The following is an 18,782-nucleotide window of genomic DNA, read 5'->3' on the forward strand; positions in this document are numbered from 1 at the left end:
TGAAATCAGTGAGACCTAAAAGTGCTGAAGTTGGCTTGATTGTGCCTCACAGTTATCAACAGATAAACAATTTATATTGCATATGTTTTTAAAATTATTTTCAGCCACAAACAAGCTGAAAGAATTTAATTTTTCCACAGTTTTTAAACAGTGGTGCTCATAAACAGTCCCTTGCCTGGTAGCCTCTGCTGAATAACAAAGGGTTCCATGTGAAAATGCAATGAGTCTTTTTGTTTTTTCCATATTACTACCACATCCCATTCAGGATGTTATATTATGCTACATTATGATATTTTTGTATACTGCTATATGACTCAATTAGGGACGTGGGTGGTGCTGTGGGTTAAACCACAGAGCCTAGGGCTTGCTGATCGGAAGGTTGGCGGTTCGAATCCCTGCGACGGGGTGAGCTCTTGTTGCTCGGTCCCTGCTCCTGCCAACCTAGCAGTTCAAAAGCACGTCAAAGTGCAAGTAGATAAATAGGTACCGCTCCAGCAGGAAAGTAAACAGCGTTTCCGTGTGCTGCTCTGGTTTGCCAGAAGTGGCTTAGTCATGCTGGCCACATGACCCGGAAGCTACACCGGCTCCCTCGGCCAATAAAGTGAGATGAGCGCCACAACCCCAGAGTCGGCCACGACTGGACCTAATGGTCAGGGGTCCCTTTACCTTTACCTTATATGACTCAAAGGCTCTAAAAGTGGTGAACAAAATATTAATATAAATCAAACCAAACAATGTAAAGCAAAATGACCAAGAAGCCATCTTAGAGATTTGTTTATGAACTGCATTCATACTCTCACCACAGAAGCAACTCTCCAGCATTCTGCATTTTACTTAGAAAACAGATTAACTCCTCCCCCGTCTACTATGATGTTTGGGTCAAGTTATTCACATTTTCTGTGTGCTTAGTGCTACTTTCCCTAAGATATCCTGCTATTCATTTTTCTGCCCCCACTGTTACCCCATTGGCTGCTGTCTACAGAACTTGGTTGACTTTGAGGTTGGATTTTTGTATGTGTGTGACATTTATAGTGGTAATAATGTTTTGGAGACAGATTATAGGGTTGGATACAAAAAACCATGAACGGAAGGAATATAGCCACTGCCCTGTTTTGCAAACGCTTAAGACCACACGGTTTGCAAACGCTTAAGACCACACGGGTGGCGCTGTGGGTTAAAGCCTCAGCGCCTAGGACTTGCCGATCGAAAGGTCGGCGGTTCGAATCCCCGCAGCGGGGTGCGCTCCTGTCGCTTGGTCCCAGCGCCTGCCAACCTAGCAGTTCGGAAGTGCCCTCGGGTGCAAGTAGATAAATAGGGACCGCTTACTAGCGGGAAGGTAAACGGCGTTCCGTGTGCTGCGCTGGCTCGCCAGATGCAGCTTGTCACGCTGGCCACGTGACCCGGAAGTGTCTCCGGACAGCGCTGGCTCCTGGCCTATAGAGTGAGATGAGCGCACAACCCTAGAGTCTGTCAAGACTGGCCCGTACGGGCAGGGGTACCTTTACCTTTACCTTTAAGAATTTGTGTAGTGCTATAATAGGTTCTGTAACAGATCTCATGTTTCTGCTTGTGCAGGAAATTGCATTTAGTTTAACATTTCTCACACAAGGCACTAGTGTTAGCTATAAAACTTTTCCATAAGCAGAAGAGCTTTCTATGAGCAGAAGGGCATGTTTGGCTCTATCTCGTTGTTTATTTAGATTTTTTTTTAAGTGCCCTGTTAATTATTTTAAAAATAATTATGTTTTTAAAATTAAAAGGTGCTTTGTTTTACATCCTGCTAAGGCTGCCAAGTTTCAGTTGAAAGGAGAGAGAAAAAAGACTCCAGGTGATCATACTTAGGGGGTCTAAAAACAGAATAAGAACACAATGAAGGAGCAAAGGAGATAAGAGGAAAAGGAACTGCTTGTATGTGCCCATCTCTGCATCCTCTTGTTTTTCCTGCTAAGCTTATTTGGCTGATGCTACTAAGGCTTCCCTGTAAAAAGTATTGTTATTCTCAGGAAGACTTAGAGACATTAATTTATCTAAGCAAACCCCAGCTATGAATTGTATATCCTGTGAATACAACAGGCCAGTATAAACAGTCAGTCCTGCGACAATCTTTGTTGTCCCAAGTTTACTTTTTAAAACTGGAAATGGTTTTTTTTTAAGGGCGTGTCTTGCTTACTATGTAGAAATAGCAATTAGGGCTGCAGTTGCACATAAACTAGTACCTCATTCCCCACTTCAAAGCCATGAGTGGTAGATTGAAAAGATTTCTAAAGCATGATGTTTTTGTTTGTATTTTCCCCAGTTGATTGGATAGAATTCAGTAACAAAGCAGGTTGTTTTGGCATTCAGCCCAAAGTATAGTTCTGTTTCTCTCTGTCCTCACATTGCTGAATGGTAGGACCAGTCCAAGACATTTTGCTTTCAGAGGCGAAGGACAAGATACCACTCTTAAGACCCTTACCACTCTTAAGTTCAGACAGACTAGAATAGCAGCTGAATCTTATTTCAGTACTGGCAGCAGCGTAGTATTGTGGATGACACCTTTGGGCAGCTGACTAGCCTAGTGATGTGTGACAGGTAACACAGCCTACAAACATCCTCCAGCCGAAGGGAACCAGGAGGCTCAGGAGGAACAGCCTTGTGTCTGCCAATCCTGCCCCACATCCCCAGCATCTGCTGCCTGTGTCCCCTCATTCTTTCTAATGATAGGGCTGAATGGAAACATATCTATTTCACTTCATTGCAAATATTTCTACACTGCTTTTCAGGTAGTCGCCTCCCAACGTCGTATACAAATAAAATAGACACTCAAGCAAGCAGGCTCTGCCTCTTAGATTGCTCGGTCATTAGAGCATGAGACTTTTAATCTAGGGGTCGTGGATTTGAGTCTCACGTTGGGTAAAAGTGTCCTGCATCGCAGAGGGTTGGACTAGATTACCCTTGGGGTCTTTTCCAACTCTACAATTTCATGATTCTATTAAATCCATAAAATAAACACAACCTATCACAACATTTAAAGAATCAATTTAGCATCCTAAAAATATACAGACCAGCAAGACAACAAAGTGGCCATCTAGCTTATCCAACATATGACAGGTAAAATAATTCTTAACAGCTTCAATAAAAAGTGAGGTTTAAAGACCTTTTAAAAACTAGCAAGGAAAGGAGTTTCTCTTATCACAGTTAGGATGGAGTTCCATCACACAAGCTAAATAGCAGGGAGCCCAGTATGATGATGGTATAATTATTTGCAGGATTCTCCAGGCTGAACTACAACTGATATTATCCCTGGCCATTGGCTGATGGGAATTGTAGCTCAAAATATCAGAAGGGAAGCAGGTTGCTGGAAAATATTTGTTCATATACTTTCTTCAGCCCGCCTTAGCTCTCATTGCACTATCTGGTGTAATTATAAATAAGAAACAGCCTTATTTATTTTTCCAAGCACTTTTCTTCAGAGGTGTATTTAAATTTATACCATTTGAAAACGAATATTGGCTACCAGAGTAGCTGGGGATGGCTGGATAATTTTTACTAGTGTAAAGAATGGACTCTGAACTTGCACGAGTTGAAAAGCTGTTTTATTATATGGTGAAATACTGCAAATGGTGATTTTACAATTTCAGAAAACTGGCATTATATTTCTTTAAAATTTTATACCCTGCTTTTCACCATAAAGGTCTCAAAGTAGCTTACAGCAATGAAATGTAAAATATAAATTAAACCTACAAAATGTAAAACCTCAATAATTTAGAATCTCAAAAACAACAACAACAACAACAAAAAAAACATATGAGAAGCAGAACTAGAGCTGTGGGTTCAAGTTCTCCATCTAACAGAGAAAGCCAGGATACTAGGTGTCTGAAACTCAGTAGGAATGGTGCCTGTTTATAACTTTCTGTGGTATTATGGAGTTCCATGAAGTTTACACTGAAGACACAACTCTTCATTGACATAAGTTGTGATTTTGGCCCAAAGGGGAGCCACTATTAGTGCTCCACTCAATGATATCAAGTGATGGGTTTGGATTGTACAGGGTAAAGGGTATCATGTACTGCAGGCATGTCCAACTCCCAAAAGACTGCGATCTACTCACAGTACAAAAAGACAAGCTGTGATCTACCCATTGTCATTGCCAAGAGTTGTTGAGCTTTTTTGGAAGAGATCTAAGATACCCATGCGATCAACTGGGCAATCGTGATCAACCTCTTCAACATGCCTGATGTACTAAAATTACATTTCTCTATTTAATTTAGGAGGAAATGTCCCATTTCAGATGTGTTTCTTACATAGAAATTGAATGAAAAATATCCACATTTAAGTTTAAACTAAAATGCATGCTGGCTTTATGCTGCCTTGCCCTTGTTTCGTTAGCAGTAACTTACAATACAGTGCTCTAGTTGTCTACTCAGAAGCAAGTCCTGCTGAGTCCATTGGGGCCCGTGTTGTGAAGATTACTAAGATAATGTATGGGAAGTCCTGGGAACCTAACATGCACTATATAAATGATAAGTGTTTATAATTCACATGTGACTCTTATCTTTCTCAGCAGCCATGCTAAACATTGTGCCACTGATTACATGAACTAACTGCCCTTTAACAGAAAACATTCACTTCAGAAATGTGAAAGATGCACTCTTCCCCTGCTCTCTTGAAATGCAAGGATAGCCTTACACAAGCAGAATGGCAGATTTCAGCTGTTTAGTGTGTCTGGATAAAGACAAATTGCTCAAAGGCATAGATGATTTTGCAACAGAAGTGTGTTTTTCACTTAACCTCTGGAAATGTTATTGCATGAAATTCTGTAGAGCATGACACTAGCTTTTGAATTAATATACTTTTGGATTTGGAGGTCTGGGTTCAAATTTATGAATTTCACTGGATGTCCTTAGGATAGGGTAGAAATCTATGTAAACAAAATAACAGGAGCTGAAGAGACTTTTATGTTATGTGTTATGGTTTCAGAAACTAGGAAAACTGAGGCCTGAGGAAATAATGTTCAAGCAAACGTTTTGCTCCTGATCTGCTAATACATAGTTTACTGGATCAGCGTTATGTATGAACCAGGTTATGTCTGAATCAGCCTTTAGTTAAAAATTAGGGGTGGCCACTTTTCAAACAGGTCACCAAAATTTGGACAAATTACTCTGATCAGTCACAATGCATTTGGGCAGATTGACACCATTTTCAGGCCCAGAAACTAATTTATTTATTATTTCTATTTTTTTGTTCATAAAATTTATGTATCACTTGTTTCAAAAAACCACAAAGCAGTTTACAAAGGACCATATACACAACCTGTAATTAGACACATACTGTATCCTGTTCTATTTGCTGAAAAAGAATTCTGTTTTAAGTCTATTTTGGGAGGGGTGTGTGGCTCTGTTGTTGCCAGGAAGGGCCTCCTCAGGCACATGTGCACCTGCACCATGCTGATGCCCCCTGCATTTTGGATAAAAGCATAAAGAGGTTCAAAAACTCTTCTCTACCAATATTTGAATTTAACTAGGGTTGTAATGTGCCATCAATTACTTGTGGGGAATGTTTGCAGTGAAATAGTGATGAACAGGTGATTGACAGGCCTACCCACCTGTCAGACTTGGCCTTCAGGATGGGGACAGTTAAGGGTCTGGCCTACTGGACCAGAAAGGTTATTCACTTCTGTGTGGAACTGCATCTGTTCTGTCTTGAGAGAGGGACAATGCAGTATAATTGAAAGTGTGCTTGAGGTAGTATGAATGCTCTCTGAGAGCTCTGAGTCCCTGAGCATTTGGCAAGAACAACAAATACCTGCTGTTCAGTAGGCTGGTTCTGATACCGGCATTCTAATATTGATTTCTAAGATGACAACATTTTATTTATTTATTTCACACAGTTTATATGCTGTTGATTGTAATTTAGCACCTAGTTTGGCAGATTTGGTCATCTGCCTTTGTGCTCCTTCTGTGATCATAATTGCGAATGATAATTCTAGACATTCTTGAAGTAACAAAAGTAGCTAGATGTTTATATAGCATAACAATGTGCACTTGCATGCAAGGCTATACTTGTATGTGAAAATAGTTTCGAACAACAAGAATTGCTGCTTCCATTATTAATTGCATCTTCGATAAGCGGACACCAAGAGCACCCTTGTTACCTTTGGAGCTTTGTGATTAGTTTGCAGTGGTTTTGTGATCACATAGCATTTATTCAGTTAAGTTTCTTATACATTTCTGTCAACAGAAACATGACAACTGAAAAGAGTTTAGTGGCAGAGGCTGAGACTCCCAAGCAGCAGCCGCCAAAAGAGGAGGAGGTAGCTGCTGAAACAGGAACACAGGAAGCTTTCTTGGAGAAAGCACCTGAGGGGGATAATCAGTCAAAGAAGAAGCTAAAAGCATCCAATGGTGACACGCCTACACGAGAGGACCAGAGCAAGAACAAAGAGCGCACTTCTGAAAGTCGGGGCCTGTCACGCCTGTTTTCATCATTCCTCAAGAGGCCCAAATCTCAGGTCTCTGAGGAAGAAGGTAACGAGGCAGAAACAAAGGATCTTGGTGAAGGAGGCCAGGAAGAGACAGACCTCGATCTCAATGAGGAGATTCTGCTGAAAGCCCCAATAGCTGCTCCTGAACCTGAGCTCAGGACTGACCCATCTTTAGATCTTCACTCATTGAGCAGTGCAGAAACACAGGTAAATATGACACAAACTAGTTTTCTTTCTCCTGTTGTTTGGTCCCAGCTCCTGCCCACCTAGCAGTTTGAAAGTGCATCAAGTGCAAGTAGATAGGTACCGCTCCGGCAGGAGGGTAAACAGTGTTTCCGTGCGCTGCTCTGGTTTGTCAGAAGCGGCTTAGTCATGCTGGCCACGTTACCTGGAAGCTGTCTGCAGACAAACGCCGGCTCTCTCGGCCTATAGCGCAAGATGAGCGCCTCAACCCCAGAGTTGTCCGTGACTGGACCTAATGGTCAGGGGTACCTTTACCTTTAACGTGATTAATAGACATTCAAGAACATGCTGACATGTGCAGCCTGCTCATACACTTGTGGCTTTAATAAGTAAATGTGACTAGAACTGCAGCCTCAGATTTGTGTCCAGGTAAGTACTACTTGAAGTAAATCCATTGAAGTTAAGAAACCCAAGTTAGTCATATTCATTAATTTCAGTGGGTCTATCTAAATATGGCTAATGTTAGATACAACCTTTAGTATCTAATTGGTAAGAGGTTTAGTCTATTGCAAATTGTAATATGTTCCAAAGATTAAGGTAAGCATTTCAGTAGGCTCTAGTTTATATAATTATTTATTTTGTTAGATTTATATATCACTTAATCAAAAATCTCAAAGCAGCTTAATAAAAGGAAATTTATACAACATTACCTATATAACCAACTTTTGATATTTTATGCTCTTTCCCAGTTTCCAATTATATGTATGAATTTTAAAAATATAAAAAGCATTAAAGAAGCTTTTGAAGGCTTGCAAAACAACAACCCCACTCCTCCAAACCATGGTCTGGAGGCTTGTGAATATCCTGTAGACCTGTATGCAACTTCTTCCCCTATTGTATGCTAATAACCCCTAACATTTCATTTTCTCTAACATACTGTATTTTTCGCCCCATAGGACGCACCGGCCCAAAGGACGCACCAAGTTTTTTGGGGGGGAAATAAAGAAAAAAAATTTATTCCCCCCCCCCGGCGCTTGTGGGGCCGGCAGCGGGGAGAAGCGCTCTTCTCCCCGCCGCCCGCCTGCAGACCAGGTCCGGGGACAGCGGAAAGACGAGCTGCGCCTCCCAGCTGTCCCCGGAGCTTGCGGGGCAGGCAGCAGGGAGAAGCGCTCTTCTCCCTGCCGCCCGCCTGCAGAACAGGTCCGGGGACAGCGGGAAGACGCACTGCGCCTCCCAGCTGTCCCCGGAGCTTGCGTGGCAGGCAGCGGGGAGAAGCGCTCTTCTCCTCGCCGCCCGCCTGCAGAACAGGTCCGGGGACAGCGGGAAGACGCGCTGCGCCTCCCAGCTGTCCCCGGAGCTTGTGTGGCAGGCAGCGGGGAGAAGCGCTCTTCTCCCCACCGCCCGCCTGCAGACCAGGTCCAGGGACAGCGGGAAGACGCGCTGCGCCTCCCAGCTGTCCCCGGAGCTTGCGGGGCAGGCAGCGGGGAGAAGCGCTCTTCTCCCTGCCGCCCGCCTGCAGACCAGGTCCAGGGACAGCAGGAAGACGCGCTGCGCCTCCTAGCTGTCCCCGGAGCTTGCGGGGCAGGCAGCGGGGAGAAGCGCTCTTCTCCCTGCCGCCCGCCTGCAGACCAGGTCCGCGGACAGCGGGAAGACACACTGCGCCTCCCCACTGTCCCCAGAGCTTGCGGGGCTGGCGGCGGGGAGAAGCATGCGTCTCCCCGCTGTCAGCCTCCAAACCACATCGGGAGACAGCGGGATGGCGGCGTTCCGCCTCCCCGCTGTCCCCCGACCTTGTGGGGCTGGCGCTGCGGCTCTCCTGAAGCCTGGAGAGTGAGAGGGGTCAGTGCACACCAACCCCTCTCGCTCTCCAGGCTTCAGCGAAAGCCTGCATTCGCCCCATAGGATGCACACACATTTCCCCTTCATTTTTGGAGGGGAAAAAGTGCATCCTATAGGGCGAAAAATACGGTATATGAATTGTCAAACTGTGGCTAGAATTGTCTCCAATCCTTTAAACTGTGGTTGCAAATTAAAACATGGAGGCATGGTGCTAACTGTAGTTTGCTAGTTTTGGAAGTCATGGCCATGTACAGTATGCTTAGAGAAAACTATGGCTTATGAACCTAGCTTGTCCCCCACTAAAACAGAAAGACTAAAGTACTAAAATGGAAGCAGAACCTTCTCAGCTTCTCCTTGTGGCTATGCCCTCTTTTTTCTCTATGGGTTGTAAACATTTATGTTCTACTCAGAATAGATCCACTTTTGTGTTTTGGTTCAAAATTGCTAACTTTTATCCATTAATTTCAGCCTGCTCAGGAAGATAGGAGAGAAGATCAAGATCAAGATCCAGAAAATAAAGATCTTGAAATTAAGGAAGAAGGAGAGCAGGGGGAGCAGGTGGACGAAAAAAAGGAGAATACCAAGGTGAAAGCAGACAAAGACTTAAAAGGTTCTCAGAAAACAGTCAGAAGACCCAGAAACAACATGCACTGCAAGATTATTTTGCTGGATGACACAATTTTTGAGTGTTCCCTGGATGTAAGCATATCTTTATCTATTTTTATTATTAAAAAGAAAAATGATTTTTAACACTATCAGAATTTATTAATATAGTTTAAAGAATACAATTTGCAGTTTTAAGATAAATTGCTTAGTAATGTCTAGAAGACGATAATAGTAGCAGTATTTTGTTTGGACTTTTAGCCCACTTGATTTGAGGACATTATCAGGAATATTACTACTACTAACAATAATAGAATTTTACAGAGTGAAATTGAAAGGGTTCAAGTGTCAAGATGCATCACAGTCTCTCCTTTTCCACAAGATGATCTCAGGTTCCCTGGTTAAATCTCAGGGCAGATACATATCTTGGCTGGGTTTTCATGACTGCTTGAGCAAAACAGTTACCTTAAATGATCCTGTATAATTAGGTCAGTTCATCCATGTACAACACTAATGATACTATTACTATTGCATAAGATTAGCTTCTGCCTGCTAATACAGCAGTGGCTTTACGTGAGTGTGGTGTTTATAAACTTTAGATCTTCATCCTGTGTGCAGAGCGTAGAAGGGGGTTTAGCTTCTTGCAATAATGTAGAAGCTACTGGGCATGCTGCTGCATGTGGTAAGGAGCCATAGTTCAGCAGTAGAACACATGCTAACCTTGCATAAGGTCCCATGTTCACTCTCCAGTGTCTTTGAGTAAAGGAACCCAGTTTGAAATCCTGGAGAACTGTTCCTAACCAAAATAGACAATGTTCTGATAGTATAAAGCAGCTATTTAGAGTATTTTTAATGGGATCTGTTAGCTGAGGGCAAAGCATTGTTGGAGCATAGAAATTCAAGCCTTGGCAAACAAAGAATGTTGCTTTGCTGATTTATGTGTTTGGGGCTCCAGGGGACATTATTGGTTTGGCTCTTAGCCAAACACATGTACAAACTTCTAGAGAACTGCTGTTTAGATTAAACAGGGTGTTTATTCACCTGTCTGTTACCTGGTTAAGTTGAACTACTCCCTCACCACAAACCTGCATCTTACTTTCCACCATATCAAATAAATATGAACAGGAGTTTGGGGACCTTCCACTTTCTAAGAGAACCGCTGACTAGTCAAACAGAACAGATGTTACAAGGGGACCATTAGGTTCTCAATTCTGTTTTGCTTTTATAAGGCAAGTAAGTATGTGTACACTTGCAGGAGATACTCATTAGTGCTTCATTCCCTTCCCACCAACCATTTAAAACCAGAATCAAGACTAATTAGGGAGGAAAGGCTTCCTTTATTTCTGCATTTGCATCACCACAGTAACCATGGTTTGGGGAACCTGCATTTGCTAAAGTAATGTTCCTAAAATGGAAGGAATTTCCTAGATATTTTTCTGAGCGGCATGAGGTCTCTTTTCTGCCGAAATATCCTTTTTCTCTTTGCATCCAAGTGAGCCATCTTAATGAAACAATCTAAAAGTGATCAGTGTTCATTTTAAGGGCTAATGATGTTCAAGTCAATGCCTAAGGAAGGTAGACATACTATACAATAACCTTGTGGATGTGAATATTAGAATGCACAAAACAAAAGTGACCACATATGACAGATTTGTGTTCATGTGCAGAAACATGCCAAAGGGCAAGATCTTCTTAAGAAAGTATGTGATCACCTCAATCTTTTGGAAGAAGACTACTTTGGACTGGCCATCTGGGATACCCCAAGCTCCAAGGTAAGTAGAATGCAAAAACAGAGAGATGACCTGCTTAGGACTGTATGTTAAAGCATTTAATTAAAGAAATTGTATTGGGAAAACAGAAATAAAACTTTGTTTGTTTTTGTAAAAGATATTTATTGAGATTTTACAAAAACATAAGTTTACAAAATAGAAAAAAGTCACATAGAAAGAGCAAGATACAAAAAAGAAGACATAGAAAAATACAAAATACAAAAAACAAATAGATAACAAAGAATTAAAAACAAATCCATTTTTAGTAACTTTAAACTCATTAGCTTGTTTCCTTAACCTCCTCACACCTCCCCTTTTTGTATTCCCATTTAAATAATCAAATCAGCAAATCCTTACCCTCTTTAGTTTATCTTAACTCTATATCTTAACATATTATAACTCTATATTTTCATCCATTTATCAATTCATTTTTGCATATTCTTATTAACTTTGTTGCTAATGCCACTTATTTTCAGTCCAACATCATTTTAACATTCATTAATTTTGCAGTGTTTCTGAAGGTAGTCTTTAAATTTCTTCCAGTCTTCTTCCACCAACTCTTCTCCCAGGTCTCGGATTCTGCCAGTCATTTCCGCCAATTCCATATAATCCATCACCTTCATCTGCCACTCTTCCAGGGTGGGTAACTCTTGTGTCTTCCAATACTTTGCAATAAGTATTCTTGCTGCTGTTGTTGCATACATAAAGAAAGTTCTATCCTTCTTTGGCACCAATTGGCCGACTATGCCCAGGAGAAAGGCCTCTCGTTTCTTCAGGAAGGTATATTTAAATACCTTTTTCATTTCATTATAGATCATCTCCCAGAAAGCCTTAATCTTTGGGCACGTCCACCAAAGGTGAAAGAATGTACCTTCATTATCTTTGCATTTCCAACATTTATTATCGGGCAAATGGTAGATTTTTGCAAGCTTGACTGGTGTCATGTACCACCTGTATATCATTTTCATAATATTCTCTCTTAAGGCATTACATGCCGTAAATTTCATACCGGTGGTCCACAACTGTTCCCAGTCAGCAAACATAATGTTGTGACCAATATCTTGTGCCCATTTGATCATAGCAGATTTAACCGTTTCATCCTGCATATTCCATTTTAACAGCAAGTTATACATTCTTGAAAGTATCTTAGTTTTGGGATCTAACAGTTCTGTTTCCAATTTTGATTTTTCCACCTGGAAGCCAATTTTTTTATCCAAATTATAGGCCTCTCTTATTTGATAATAATGAAGCCAGTCTCGCACTTTATCTTTTAATTTCTCAAAACTCTGCAATTCCAATTTGTCTCCTTCTTGTTCCAATATTTCCCAATATTTCGGCCATTTGGCCTCCATATTGAGCTTTTTCTGAGCCTTCGCTTCCATTGGTGACAACCACCTTGGGGTTTTATTTTCCAGTAAATCTTTGTATCTTATCCAGACATTGAACAATGCTTTCCTGACAATATGGTTTATAAATGCTTTATGTGCTTTAACCTTGTCGTACCACAAATATGCATGCCATCCAAAAACGTTGTTAAAACCTTCTAGGTCCAAAATGTCTGTGTTCTCAAGAAGCAGCCAGTCTTTCAACCAGCAGAATGCTGCTGATTCATAGTAAAGTTTAAGGTCTGGCAGGACAAATCCACCTCTTTCCTTTGCATCAGTTAATATTTTAAATTTTATTCTAGGCTTCTTGCCCTGCCAGACAAATCTGGAAATGTCTCTCCCACTTCTTGAAACAGTCCATGTTGTCAAAAATTTGCAATGATTGAAACAAAAATAACATTTTTGGCAATACGTTCATCTTTATAGCTGCAATTCGACCCAACAGGGAAAGCTTCAAATTTGACCATATTTCCAAATCTTTTTTCACTTCTATCCAACATTTCTCATAGTTATCTTTAAATAAATTTAGATTCTTAGCAGTCATATTAACCCCCAAATATTTTACTTTCTTAACTAATGTTAAACCTGTCTCCTTCTGAAACCTCTCTTTCTCAATTGGTGTAAATTTTTTCTCAAGCACTTTAGTTTTTGACTTGTTCAACTTAAATCCTGCCACATGACCAAATTCTTGAATCAATTCTAATACTCTTTTCGTACTAGATTCTGGCTCCTGTAACGTCAAAACTAGGTCATCTGCAAAAGCTTTCAATTCAGAAATAAAACTTTGAAATGCATATTGAAAATAAAGGTAATACCTACTTCTCTAGTCTGACTTCATACTGATGGAAGTTTGCACAAGGTAGCTTTAACACTGAAAGGTGCTAAAATACCCAGAAACTACATAATGCTCCACACATAAAGGATTTTCTTGACAATCAGTACCGTGGACAGCATCTCTCTCCAACTGTTTTGGAAATGCCTCTGCAGGGCAAAGCTGTATTTGAAGTGGGAGGAGAGACATCTTTTGTGGAGGCATTCTACGTTGTTCATTCTTATCCAATTAAGCCTGTGCTGTAGAATTTAATGTCACTTGGAGATTTTGATCCAATCAGTGCTGAAAGATGGTATTAAAACTAGATGCCCCATTGTGTTGCAAATGGAGTAGGAAATATTATGGTTACGACGTAGATGACTCTTTAAACAGAATATTCTGGGATGTCCAAGAGACACACAGCCCATAGATAGACTCCTGGAAGAGAGCACCTATAGTTGAAGATGGCTGTATTATGACTATTCAAAATGTCTTTTTCATGGCAATCTTGGATCAATTTATGTATATCACCACAGATCTAATGAGTACAAATAAAGGAATTATAGGACCCATTTACTTTACCTGTGAGCTTGATGTTGCTGGCAAAAAAGTCTGCAGGTGGATCTTAGATTGATTCCTGCATTTGAAGTGAACACTGAGGACAACACCGCTTACTTCCATTCTCTCCATGCCCCTTTGTCAATGACAGAAGGCATATATTCATGGGTAGTTCTTGTTGGTCATTTGAACAAATACGGGAATTGTAGGCAGGTATGCAACAGCTCCATGTGCAACTCTAATGAGCTTATAGTATGTATGTATATAGTACTGTGTGCAGCAATAACATCTTTTGTTCTTGCATGTGAGAAATAATTTATTTCCAAGAAAGGGATTTCCCCCCCACACTGTGATCCAGAGAGCAAAAGTTAATAGTTTATCTTTGAAGCACTGGAAGAGTTTCTGTAGAACTTAATACTTTCCTGTAAGAGAGCATTATTTCCCACTGATTCCTGACATAATAAAAGGATAAATGTATCATTAATTACCCAGACTCCTCATTGTCTTTTTGATTAAGTCAGACAGAATGAGTTTTATGAATGCGTGATTGCATTCAGAGACTGTACGGCCGTGTTTGGATTTTTTTTTTTAAAATTGCTGTGCAAAGCCAACAGTTGCAGCATAAGCATTTGCATGTTCTAAAAAAAAAAATGCCTGGCTTGCAAAATTGCAGATCCGCAACAGTTAATATGAATGGCCTTTGTGCTCAGTTGCGTGGGTTCTGTAACACTTCAATCAATTAGAATGATGGCAAAGTACTTCATATTAAACCTAACCATAACTATACCAATTACATGTAGAGTAAAATGTTGTGGGCTAAGAAAGATGAGCTTAAGGGATAAGTAGGCTATTCTTTCACCTCACTAGACCTGATTTCTAAATCCTGCTTAAGTCACGTGAAAATGAAACAGGTAACCTCATTCTAGTTTCTATACACAGTACCGTAATATTGTACTGCCTGGTATTGAGAGTCAAAGTGCTATTATCAAAATGTAAATGCTTAGCAGTTTTGAGTGACTAATTTGCAGAGACTAAATTCTTTATAATAATAAGAACTGGGAAGTCATTTCAGCTGAACTCAATAAGACTAAATTCTGATCAGGCATTTATAGGATTGCGCTATTAATGTATTTACTATATTTACACTATTTGAACAAACTACAATATAGGCAGAAGAAACAAAAGTTTTCTAAAGACAGCAAGGCTGCATCCTACATAATGCTAAGCCAAACTATGGCTTAGCATGAATGCACTCTGGCTCCCAGGGATCACACCCATTTTGCTTCTCACTGTTCCACCTCCCCTTGGTGTAGCAGTTAAACTGTGTTTTGGCTTATTGTGTAGTCTGAGCACAGATTTGTGGTATAAGATCTCTCAGTCATAAGCTGTGGCCAAGTTTTTACAGGGACATGTAAAAGTATGGCCCAAATAAATAAACAGTCCACCGAACTGCCATATTACGTTGTAATCACAAAATCAAGGCTGTTTTTTTTAATGGTGACCAGAAAAGCACTTGAAGTAGCATAAACTTTGCAGCTGACAAATTGGCTACTTTGACACATAGTAGTAAACCACAGTTAATGGTTTACAGTGGTACCTCAGGTTAAGTACTTAATTCGTTCCAGAGGGCCGTACTTAACCTGAAACTGCTCCTAACCTTAAGCACCACTTTAGCTAATGGGGCCTCCTGCTGCCACCGCGCCGCCAGAGCATGATTTCTGTTCTCATCCTGAAGCAAAGTTCTTAACCTGGAGCACTATTTCTGGGTTAGTAGAGTCTGTAACCTGAAGCGTATGTAACCTGAAGCGTATGTAACCTGAGGTACCACTGTACCATGAATATGCAGATCGTTCCTGCTTTGATCTCCCCCCCCCCATCTCTCTCTCTCTCTCTCCCCCCGCCCCCCCAGTTAACTAGCAGGAGCAAAAATATCACAAGTGCTACATCACAAGCGCTACATCTGAACCAGGGATTATGATTTGTTTCACTCCAAACCAACCAAGGTCCGAAGCCAAGGTTTTGTCTTGACTTGCTAATGATAGTTTGTTTTAACGTTACAAACCTTGATTCCTGGTTTGGATGCAACACTAAGCCAAGAGTCATAGTTGTTGCTCCTAAGCACTGGCAAGGAGCCAAAACCATGGCTTTGTATGCAGACACCATGTGGAAATAACTGGTTCCTAAAAGTTATTTCGAGTTAAGGGGTTTTTTAATGACACTTTCCAGAAGCAATTACAGCTGCATGGATGTTCATTTTCCTTATTACTAACTTGCCTAATGCTGTAGTATGGCAGAAATAACTTTGAACTCACATTCTGTCAGTAAGCTGTTTAAGTGAGGCAAATTCAGAGAACTTTGAACCACTTGGAGCCCCACCAAGCATCTTGTAAGAGATTATTTATATATGTCAATCTTCAAGATTACTGTATGAGTTCATATTAGTGAAATATTATGGTTGTGAGCCAGCAAGACCAGATGTGCACCCAGTTCCAGTTGCTAGCCATAGAATAGTGACTGAATTGGGAACTTTCAAATGCTGGCAATTGAAAGTTAGTTTTGTTTTTCTTCCTAGGGAGGCCTGCTGGGCAACATCTTAACTACGTTTTCCTTGCCAAATAAATAAGTTTTATTTTGTAAGGTTTGGGTTCCGCTGGTTCTTAATTTATTTTAATTTGCCACTTTTTATTATTGCCAGGGGGTGATTTAGGCTAGTTTTTATTCACCAGAAGCATAGGTATGTCTATGTTTTCATGGACTAGAGCTCTGTGTCTTTTATGGAATGAGTTTTTCAAATACTATATAGTAACTCAGTGTGAAGCAAAAATGGCACCATCCATTTCACTGGTAATTGTCCGGATTGCTACAGGTGGTGGTGGTTGGGGAGTTTAACCCTTTCTTCTCCTGCTTGTGGTCCTGATAGAACCACTCCTCGGAAGTTGTATTTGTATCTGGATTAAATTTTCCTTTGGTGGCAATGAAAGATTTCCTCCCAATGCACATAGCAACTTCAGAGGAGAGTTTTTTGTTCATGACTACAGCATGGAAAAAAAGGATTAGATTATCCTCCCCGCCTGCTACAATCCTAATAGTCATCAGTCCCCAAGTGGCTTTGAATAACCATTTTTAAAAACTATGCATGTTAATTGCAAACCCACATTTAATGTTTGTTGTAGTCTGGCTGTCAGAGAAAAATTAACTGTGCCTAAATAAAACCATGGCTGCTTGTCCATAGTTAAAGCCTAATCTATTGATTATGTCAGTGCCCCCAAAGATCAAATTTTAATTAATCCTATATGCAGTGTTTTTGCAATCTAAGATAACCCAATTGGCATCCAATGATGGTTGCTACTTAACTCAGTGACAGTACATTTTCAGGCCATATTCTTTGCAACTGTTGTCAGACTCTATATGACTAATTGCTACTGTTTTCTTGCAGACATGGTTGGATGCTGCCAAAGAGATAAAAAAGCAAGTTCATGGTAAGTGGCTCAAGTCTGTTTTTTATAAAAGAAATGGTAGATATTTATAGCCTTGGCATGCAATCAAAAGAAGCACTCAGCATTGCTGGAGTTCATGTAAGGGTGATAGAATAGATCAGGACAAATTTAAACAGAGTGCAAGTCCTCTGTTTTCCATATTATGTAGTTTTTCTTTTAATAAAACTGTTGCTTTTCTACAGAAGGACAGTTTGTATAGGTTATGTTTTTTAAAGTAGGAATTGTTTAAATCTAGAATATAGCAACATCATTGAAAATTAAGGGTGGACTTGCAAGTCACTTCTGGTTAAAACACCCATTGTCAATACAGCTTGCATCCAGCACCAAATTTGAACAGTGCCAAATGAAAGCCACTGCTGCAAAGGAAAAAATCAGGTGTGCGCTCCCTACATTTGATCTCTGGTGAGTGATAGTTGGGTGTGGTCCACCCAATATGGCCTGATGGGCTAAACTGAGAGGTTTGGTAGGCCTAATTAGATCTGTAGGCTGGATGTTCCCCACCACTGATTTAACTTTTCTTTATTTTGGGATGATAAATCTGCTCCACTTCCCAGTGGGGAGGACTTGCAGTGCAACACAGTGGCCACCCACTCCCCTCTGGGGGCGGGGACGAAGTCCCTCGTCACCTGGAGGTCCCAGCCACGTCATAGATCCATCCGGCTAATCTGATGGCTGGGGGGGCGGGGGGGGGGCTTCATTGAGCTCCCCCTACTGGTGCTTGACCCTTACAGGACTCCCTGCGTGACAGGCAGGAGTCAGATATAGTCGGATCAATTCCAATGCCTAAGCCAATACCGTTCACATTCTGTAACCAATAAAGTTGTGGCATAAATTTGCCCAATGACATTAACCTAATATCTGTGTCCTTGTGTCTCATTCATCAACGAGGGGGTGGCCTCGGGGTCTCAACACACAAACTTGCTGTGTTTGTTTTTGTTTACAATCATAGGGTAGTGTACAGAAATGAAGCAAATACAAATTTAATAAAAACTATACCAAATTATAGCTGGAACAAAAAAAATCATAATGTAGTACAGCAGGGGAAAATTCGTCAAATTAATCTAAACCACTTCTGTGAATTAAAAAATTCACAGAAGAGATTCATATTTACTTGCGTCAGTGTGGAGTGAGTGTGGAGGAGCCCCTACTGAAAAGCCCTCATGGTTATGGGCCAGGATCTACTAGAGCAGGGGTTATCAACCTCTTTGGGTCCATGTGTACATTTGCAAACTGGAGAAACTGTTATGAGCAGCACTCTCTCTCTCTCTCTCTCTCTCTCTCTCTCTCTCTCTCTCTCTCTCTCACACACACACACACACACACACTGCAACTAAGCAACTATTCTATTGGCTACAATACTGTAGAATGTTTCTTTCAAGACTTATTTCAGCAGGGGGAGGACAACCTATGGTTGCAAAGGGAGTTCTGCAGGTGTGTCTGTAGGTACCATGTTGGTGACCCCTGCACTAGAGGAACACATAGAACGGTCTTACACTGAGTCAGACCATTAGTCCACCTAGTTCATCTAGCTTTTGTCTATGCCAGCTAGCAGTGGCTCATCAAGTTTTCAGACAGGAGTCTTTCCCAGTCCTACCTGGAGATCCCAAGGATGTCAGGGAACCATTGTTTTGTTGACGGTGAGACATACCAGTGGGACAATGTCACATTCATTGT

General features: G+C 41.0%; 1 protein-coding gene across 50 annotated transcripts in view; it reads left to right on the forward strand.

The window, feature by feature from the left end:
* The window catches only part of EPB41 (erythrocyte membrane protein band 4.1), a 140,962-nt gene that overhangs the window by 62,963 nt on the left and 59,217 nt on the right, over nucleotides 1-18,782 (forward strand). For 27 of the 50 annotated variants that reach the window (XM_083626832.1, XM_083626823.1, XM_083626809.1 and 24 more), the window contains 4 exons: nucleotides 6,220-6,670; nucleotides 8,954-9,184; nucleotides 10,756-10,860; nucleotides 17,048-17,090. In XM_083626832.1, the coding sequence (XP_083482958.1) occupies nucleotides 6,224-6,670; nucleotides 8,954-9,184; nucleotides 10,756-10,860; nucleotides 17,048-17,090 (826 nt within the window). In that variant the 5' untranslated portion in view covers nucleotides 6,220-6,223. Of the gene's footprint in view, nucleotides 1-6,219; nucleotides 6,671-8,953; nucleotides 9,185-10,755; nucleotides 10,861-17,047; nucleotides 17,091-18,782 lie in introns of those variants that run through there. The other 23 variants (XM_083626845.1, XM_083626814.1, XM_083626819.1 and 20 more) reach the window with 1 other exon arrangement.

Source organism: Podarcis filfolensis (genome assembly GCF_964270895.1).
Source record: "Podarcis filfolensis genome assembly, chromosome: 8".
NCBI classification, from domain to species: domain Eukaryota; kingdom Metazoa; phylum Chordata; class Lepidosauria; order Squamata; family Lacertidae; genus Podarcis; species Podarcis filfolensis.